The 8,462-nt window shown below is 43.0% G+C and overlaps 1 protein-coding gene across 2 annotated transcripts in view; it reads right to left on the bottom strand.

Moving 5' to 3' along the window:
• The window catches only part of CUNH1orf226 (chromosome unknown C1orf226 homolog), a 309,548-nt gene that overhangs the window by 226,189 nt on the left and 74,897 nt on the right, over positions 1-8,462 (bottom strand). For both annotated transcript variants that reach the window (XM_008849076.3, XM_008849075.3), the window contains exon 2: positions 6,454-6,525. In XM_008849076.3, the coding sequence (XP_008847298.2) occupies positions 6,454-6,525 (72 nt within the window). The remainder of the gene's footprint in view (positions 1-6,453; positions 6,526-8,462) is intronic.

Below are 8,462 nucleotides of genomic sequence, written 5' to 3'. Positions count from 1 at the left end.
CTTACAGGGCTTATACTGAGTTCAGTATTGTATAACTGTATTAATTCAACTGTGAACCTAGAAACTTACAGCCACTTGTGAAAGAGATATACTCTTGCTCTGGAGTGTGTTACTGAATATGTTAAAGCTGTAATGAAATGCTTCTTCTGATCATGTAGTTACTAAAAATTTAAAAAAAAAATAACTTGGATGACCTTCAAGCACATCCAATCTTTTAACACTGAAACACAGTGTTGTTATTTGCAAAGCTCATACATTAAAAACAAAATCAAGTTAACAGAAAAGTAAACTGCAAAACAAATATCTCAATGTTGTAAGTTTATAGTTTTATGTTGGACCATACTCATAGCTATCCTTGACTACATGTGGTCCCTGGGTCACAGGTTGGACAGGCCTGCTGAGAAACTGGAACAGCAAGGGACAGACTGCCCTGTAGGGCCCCCAGCAGGAAAGCTGCCCTAATGCCTTGGCCCCTCCCCATTTCAGAACTGTTGAGATAAGAAGTCAGAGTTAGTTTAAGCCATTAAGTTTAAGGTGACTGGTTAGAGTATCCTGTAAATGGACAAGGCCAAGATAATACAACCAGGGAGAAGTTGGTCTCATGTTTAACTGTTGAGAGGTGGTGCTTGCTGACTATGAACTAATAACAAAAATGAGATCACTTAATGACAAAGGAGGAAAGAGCTGACTGAGGCGAGCCAATCAAGAGAAACATTACAAAAGGGATAAAGGGACTCAGAATAAAACCTGGAGGCTTGAAAAGGCCACGCCAGAGGCCCACTACCATGAAGAAGGAGGGAGGCAGGCAGGCAGGACCCATGGCTCCTGTCACCACCTCCATAAAGCCACCAGCCGCTAACAAGTTCCCAGGAACACTTCCATTCATGCCCTCCTAGGAGAGCCCCCAGGGCCTTTTACGTTTTTCCATCATTTTATTTTCCTTAAGAAAAATTCTGGAAAAGCTGGCAAAACCAGCACCTGCAGAGAAAGAGATGGACATAGCCAGTTCTGGCCACCCAGCCATTTTGCTGGAAGCTGTTGACTAGCGCCCCTCCTGAACAGCAACAGTGGAGAAATCAAAGCACAGTTAAGTAGGAAACTTTGATTCCATACTTCATTGTTTTGGAAACCATTTACAGTGTGGCCAAGAGTGGGCCAGACCACAGAGGAGCCAATCGGAGGCTCAGCCACTCCTACCATGTTACCAAAGGGTGTGGCAGGAACATAGGAGGATAAGATGACTATTCAAGATGGCTCTCCCAAGTAAGCAGTGCTTGCCCTGAAACCCCAAAGAAGAGGCTGGCTGTTAAAAGTGGCTACGTGAGGCAGTTCAGTATCTCGCAGGGTATTTATCTGCATGTGTAAAATGCTTTGAACCCCAAAGGAAGGTATAAAAAGGATAGCAAAGAATATAAATAGCCCTTTATACTTTATAAAGCATCTTTCATGCATTATCCCAGATTCGACAATAGCACCAGAGAGACAGGACACAAAGTGGCATGCTGACTTTTATAAATGAGGAAACTGAGATTAACCGCAGCTGAATGCCTTGTCAAGGTCACACATTAAGTGAAGGAGAAAACTCAAGCCCAACTCTCATTATTCCTTGTTGAGAGCCCTCTTGACTATACTGAGGGCACTTCCCAAGGAGGCTATGAAGTAAAGTGGCTGGGGCTGGCACTGGTATCTGGGAACAAAGGGCATAGACTACCCAGGCATCACATTAGACACTGGCTAACAGTTCAAAGGTGACTCCCTCCAGAAGCAGTAAGACCCCCCTGGGCTGTGGCAGTCTCATTTCAGAAGCCATCTACCATCACTGGCTCATCTCTCTGCACTTCCCTAAGGCTTTTTGATCTCCTTGCCTTCCTTGTCTCCTCCAGATTGGGTTTAATCTCCCAGTTACATACACACCTTCTTAGCCTCTTGCCATTTTCCTAAAAATGTACATAGTACATATTACTGGGCACTGTTGGTAGGCAGGCAAAATGGTAGCCATTACAAAAAGTGTTTTAGAGGGATCTCAAAAAACAGAACTATTGCTAGGCACAATGGCACCTGCCTCAGGAGGCTGAGGCAAGAGGACCACTTGAGTCCAAGACCAGCCTGGACACCACAGGGATATGCTGGCTCAAATAATTCATTAACCTACCATACGATGCATGAAGCAGCACTATTCACAATAGCAAAGAGGTAGAAGCAATTCAATGTCTTTCAATAGATGATTACATAAAGAAAATTTGGTGGGAGCTGGAGAGAAGACTCAGCAGTTAAGAGCATTGACTGTTCTTACAGAGGACCCATGTGTGGTTCCTGGCACCCACACAGTGGCTAACAATCATCTGTACCTCTAGTTCCAGAGGATCTGACATCCTCTTACGATCTCCTTGGGCACCGCATATATGGGTACACTTATATACATGTAGGCAAAACACTCATACACATAAAATAAAATTATATTTAAAAAAAATTTAAATATATTTTTTAAAAAGAAAATTTGTTCTAGCTATACAGTAGAATATAATGAAGTCTTAAAAAGAAGGAAATGCTGACATCCGCTACAACATGGATGAGGCATTATGCTAAGGGAAGAAAGCCAATGTAAAAGGACAAATACTGTATGCTCCATTCCTGATATATCGTTTTAAAATATTTTATTATTTTTTTATGTGTATGAGTATACTGTCTACATGGTAAATGCACCTGTATCGTGCCGTGTCCATGGAGGTCAGAAGAGGTCCTCCGATTCCCCTGGAACTGGCTGTTAGCCACCATGTGGGTGCTGGGAATTGAACTCAGGTCCTATGCAAGAGCAGATAGTGCTCTTAACTGTTGAGCAATCTCTTTAGCCCTCCTGTGATATCTTTAAAGGAGTTAAAATCACAGAAACGGAGAGTATGAAGATGACTGCCTAGGGCTGGAGGGATAGGAGATTATATTTAATGGATATAGAGCTTGTTTTACAAAAAGAATAAGGGCTGGAGATCTATGGTATCGCAGTACAAGCGTACTTAACACTACTGAACAATACACCTTTATAAAGTAAATTCAATGCTATGCATTTTTTACCACCCACTAAAGCTCTTGAAAACATTGAAAAAGAAAAAGATGGCCAAGACAGGTATTAAATTCAGAATATCAAAAAGATGAGAAATGAAATGAGAACTGAGGAGAGGAAAGGAAGTGACAGTCAGCGATAAAGTCCGTACATTTAGCTCAGTGCACACTGGGACATGGAGCAACAGATGGAGCAGGAATGCATCCAGTGCATCCACCTGCTGGAGCTCCAGCTCCCAGGAGGAATGCAGACACCCTCAAGCACAGCCCTTCCTTCACTGAGTGCTTCTGAAGGGCCTTCACTGCCACAGCACAGCACTCCAGGGAGAACCGGAAATGAGATCTACAGAGTTTGGCAATGGTAGGCATGATAACACACACCTGTATCTCAGTACGCAGGAGGTGGAGCCAGGAAGATCTCAAATTCAAGGCTAGACTGGGCTACATAATAAAACCCTATTTCAAAAGACAAAACAAGTGAAATAAAATAAAGACCTTGGCAAGGCACACGCACCTTACCTGTAAGACTTTGTGGTCCTTATCAATGACTGTCTCAGGACTACCCACTGCTCTGGGCAAGCCCTGGGACCGTATGGTTTCTAAGCTCAGCAGAGCATTAAAAACCAAAGCCTGGAGTGTCCTACCCAGCATCAGCTGAGCACCACTTGATATGAAAGGACAATGTCAGTTATAGTCCTTTACACAGAAATCCCATGCCCTAGTTCTTGACAGCTGTAATTACAGCCCAAACAGCTTTTGAAAGGCAAAGAGATAAAAGAAAATAGCAGCCTGGACTTAGCAATGAATTGTGGGGCTTGGGGTAAGTAGACACACAATCGGAGCACTTGCTACTAATGGTTACCAGTCTACACAAGGGACTGGACAGCCAGACCAAACAACTTTCTGACCAATTAATTCTTCCCTCTAATTTAATGAGCTGCTCATTAAGTGCTGGAAACAGCTCCCATAGAGGGGGCTGCAGAATGGGCATGTGGCTGCCAGAGCTGGCAGGTGATGAGGGAAGAGAAGATGGCCACACTGCAGCCCCAGATGCCTGCAAATTCCATGACCACCCAGCTCCACGCCATGCCTGGCCGGTCCCTGGTTCCAGGTGACATTTTCCTGTACCTGTCTCTGTCCATTGTTTCTGCCATCAGTTCCCTTTCTGCCATGTCCTAGTTCTTTTGCTCCCCTTCTGGGGTCATGATTCATAATTAGCATGACAAAGAGCCTTCAGCAGGGCACAAGGAGGGACAGCACAGCCTGAGTGTGAACCCCACCTCTGCGTATGAACAGCAGCCTGACCTGACTTATTTATCCTGCCCAAAGTTCCATCTGTAAAACATTAACAATAATATCTCACCTCATCTAGAGTAACTATAAATAGTAATAAAACATTATTTTAATATCAAAACATCTAACAAAATACCCAACGTAGAAGTAGCAATTCCTCTGAGCAGAGATACTGCTTTCACATTGATAGGGTATTAGCAACAACATATTCCCTGTCCCTACATCAAGAATGAGTAAAAGAACCTTGGCGGACATCATTGTGACAGGGCAGCTCCAGGTCCAGTCCTTCCTATTGCCAAAGCAAGCATGACAGAGGCAATCCAGCCTCCCAATTTTAACACCCTTGTTCCCTAGACGAGACCTCTGTGCTTCTGTCTGTGCAGGAAGGCAACGGAAGAAGAAAAGAGGCCTGAAATACTGAGCCTCAGCCTGTAGCCAAAAGAGGGGTGAATCATCGGTTTCCCTGAAACCAAGTGATGAATGATGTGCTGGACATCTTTAGTGTCAACTTGACACACCTGGATTGAGGGAGCCTCAACTGGGGAATTGCCTTCATTGGACTGGCCTGTGGCCATGTCCATGGGGCACCTTCTTGATTGTTGAGTGATGTGGGAGGGCCCAGCCCACTGTGGGTGGTGCCACCCCTGGGCAGGTGGGCCTATGTTGTATAAGAAAGCAGGCTGAGCAGGGGCCAGGGGAACAAACCAGGAAGTAGAGTTCCTCCATGGGCTGTGCTCCAGCTCCTGCCTCCTGGTTCCTGTCCTGAGTTCCTACCTTGGGCTCCCTGATGAACTGTGACCTGGGAGATGTAAGACAAACCCTTTCCTCCCCAAGTTGGTAATGGTCAGGGTGTTTTGTCACAGCAATGGAGAAACAAACTAGGACAAATGATGAGATGCATTCAGACCACATGTCCCTTCCTGGATCTCTATGACTCCTCATTCTATCTCTTTGACTTTCAGATTAATCTAGAAAATGAAGTAACATGACCCCCTATCTCACAGCTTGATATGAAACTTCAATGGAATTACTCTAGTGAAAGTGCTTTAAGGCTCCTTATTACCAAGTCCATGAAAAATAGTACTGTTGTATTCAATAGTAGTCTCAATAAATTAAACTTGATTTAAAAAAAAAATCCTGAAAGACTAGAAGCATCATGTCACTGAAGAGGTTATTAGGCTGATGAGCCTCTCAAAAAACCAATGGCAAACATATTTCTATTTTTTCCAACACTGATTTCATTGAATTGATGTTTCTGTTAATCAGATGGAGAACTGGCTCAAAGTAATACTAACAAAGCAAAATGAAGCCTCCAGCACCTGTTATGTGTTTTCCATTTAGGTGAATGGATCGTTCCAAAGAGCAATGGGCATAAACCAAGCTGTATCCAGAGTCGGCCAGCCCAGCTACCTAACACCAACTCCCTCTGCACACAATTGCCATCTCCCTGAGCAATTCCAAGCCTACCTCTGAAGCATACTGATCTAAACTCATTTCTCCTGTTCCAGTGTAAAGTACCCACACAAGTTCCTTCGCAATCCCTGCTCCATGTACCAGGGTCAGAAGGCAATGGGTTGTCACACATTCCAAGCTCTTCCAGGGGACATGAGAAGACAAAAGAAAATGCATACTCCCAGAGCCTCAAGCCCCTGACCAGGGAACTTTTGTTGAAATCTCACATTTAGTCTTAAATTTTCAAGTAAATCTTATACTTTATATCATAATCAGTTACCTTCATAAAAATGTTTTAATCAATTACTAGTTGATTACTAAGCTTTGGTCTTAAAATTTTTGAATAAAAAATGCTATTTACCATTCTCCTTTACTACCCAGCAAACCCCACTGTACATGTATCTCAATTGGAGGGGCTGCAGGCCACAACGGAGGGAAGATGGTACTGCTCAGCCATAATATCCACTTCATCCTTGCCCTTAATTAAGACTAACTGCCCAATTCACAATAGTTTCCTGGACAATAAAAGGAACGACATGCACAACAGAGGGTACAGTCATCTATTCTGCCCCCCAGCATGAACTGAAAGGACCAGCAGTGAGGAACCTTGAATCCAGCTCCACACACATAGCCCCATCTCTGATCACTCACCCGGATCCGGCGCATGGCAGCCACGATCTCCACCCTGCTGTTGGGTCTTGGCACATCCAGGCTTCCTACATACTGTGAGGAAGAAACAAATACAGATTGAGAGGTGGAGGGAAAGTGTCCCTGATCACAAAATGTTAGGGGTGAAGGGACTTTGGGGGACTTCCCAGCTTATCTCCGCATTTTACAGATGAGAAAATTAAAAGTCAAAGTGGTATCATCTGGTTTTGAGATTATTTCTAACTTTTAACAAAAAAGCAACTTAATCAGAAATTATTGCTTCCTTTTCATCGTATCCTTAATCGGAGCTATGGCAGAGCCCTGTGCTTGGCCAAGCAGACATCTAATCAGAAAGGCTTCCTGCAGCGATTCTCAACACTCTATTTGACAGTGCACTTGGCTTTTCCTTCTCAATTTCATCTATAAGATCAAATGAATCAAAAACCTCTTATATAAAGTGGTAGACAAAAATGAATGCACTAAGTAAAAGAAGGAAATATACTTTTATTTTGGGCTTGTTTATTTCTTGTTAGTTTTGTTTGTTTTTTGAAAGGGTCTCACTCTTAAGCCCAGGCTGGCCCTGGTATTCACTATGTAACCCAAGTTGGCACTGAACTCATGGCAATCCTCCTACCTCAGCCTCCCAAGTGCTGTGATTACAGATATGAGCTACCACACCTGGTTATTTTTTTTAATTAATGGAATTTCATGGAGTTATCCCTAGATATACTGGAGACCTCATATATTTAAGTTCCTGACTACAGAAAGAATGGATTAATAATCTTTTATTTTAAAATTGTTCAACTGTACTTTTTGCTTGGTTTTCGCTTTATTTTTTTGAGACAGGCTCATTACACTCTAGGCTAGCCTCAAAATCACCTGTTTTTGTATCTCAGCCTATTGAGTGCTAGGGATTACAGATGTGCACCACCATACCTAGCCCTGATTGTACTTTAAAGTTATTCTCCAAACCAGATTATGTTCAGGTTAATGTTTAATAAAACTATTCAAATAATGCAAAAAAAAAAATAAATAAGCAAAACCAAAGAATTAAGTCCCTACTCTCAAAGATTTGATGTCCATCTCCCTTTGGGGGCATATATTCATAGACAGTTCCATATGAAAAGGTTTGTATTATTGGTGACATAAATACAATCCATCTCTTATAGAGACTGATCATGTGGTATGTAACAGCTCCCTATGTCAGTGGGGACTCTTCAAATGAGATCAAAGTACTTCCCTGAACTGCCTCATCTACACATTCTTGAGCTCATCCAAGAAGCTCTTTAAGCTGGTTTCCTAGAAGTGAGATTGACAGATCAAAAGCAGGGAAAATCTCTACATCCATTCCTTATGAAGATGAAATAAACGGAGGCAGATGCTCCAACATATACTAAGCATATGCAGTATTAGTTTCCTTCATTCCTTCACATATACCATCCCATTACAACTCATTAGCACACCATTATATACTGACACACTGGGATTTGCCTTTCCTGTTTATACACAAATCACATAAAACAGCCTAAGGGATATCCAATGAATTAGCCCCAGATAGCTTGATATGTACCCAAGCACACATTGCATTAATAGAAAATAAGAAAAAGTCATTTGAATAAGAAAGGTATTTCCTGTAGTTATAGGAAAAGAAAGTTTTTCCCAAAATTTCCCTGGCCCTAGTATGGAGACTTTCACAAATGACACTGCAAACGGATTTCCCCTGGTATTGATCGTTAGCTTGTGCTGACACTGAAGAATGAAATTCCCGGCAGCAGATGAGTTGTCCAACAAGCTGTGAGCACACCGCAGTCTGTGCTCTCCATGGGGCAGAGAGCCCATCAAAGCACGTGGGATGCAGTCGGCTTATTGGTGAAGGACTTGCACCCCAATGAGGCAGCAAAGCCCCCTAGATGGCATGGTGTGGCCAGGCTTCTCTGTGTTTGGCAGTTCTCCCTGCTGAGCTCTGCTGGAGCCACAAGGTCATCAGTATGTCAGTGACCTATGTAGCCAGG

This window comes from Nannospalax galili, unplaced genomic scaffold (genome assembly GCF_000622305.1).
Source record: "Nannospalax galili isolate Female #2095 unplaced genomic scaffold, S.galili_v1.0 scaffold884, whole genome shotgun sequence".
Classification (NCBI taxonomy): Eukaryota; Metazoa; Chordata; class Mammalia; order Rodentia; family Spalacidae; genus Nannospalax; species Nannospalax galili.
Note: the sequence above shows the minus strand (reverse complement) of the source record. Positions and strands in the feature narration are given on the sequence as shown.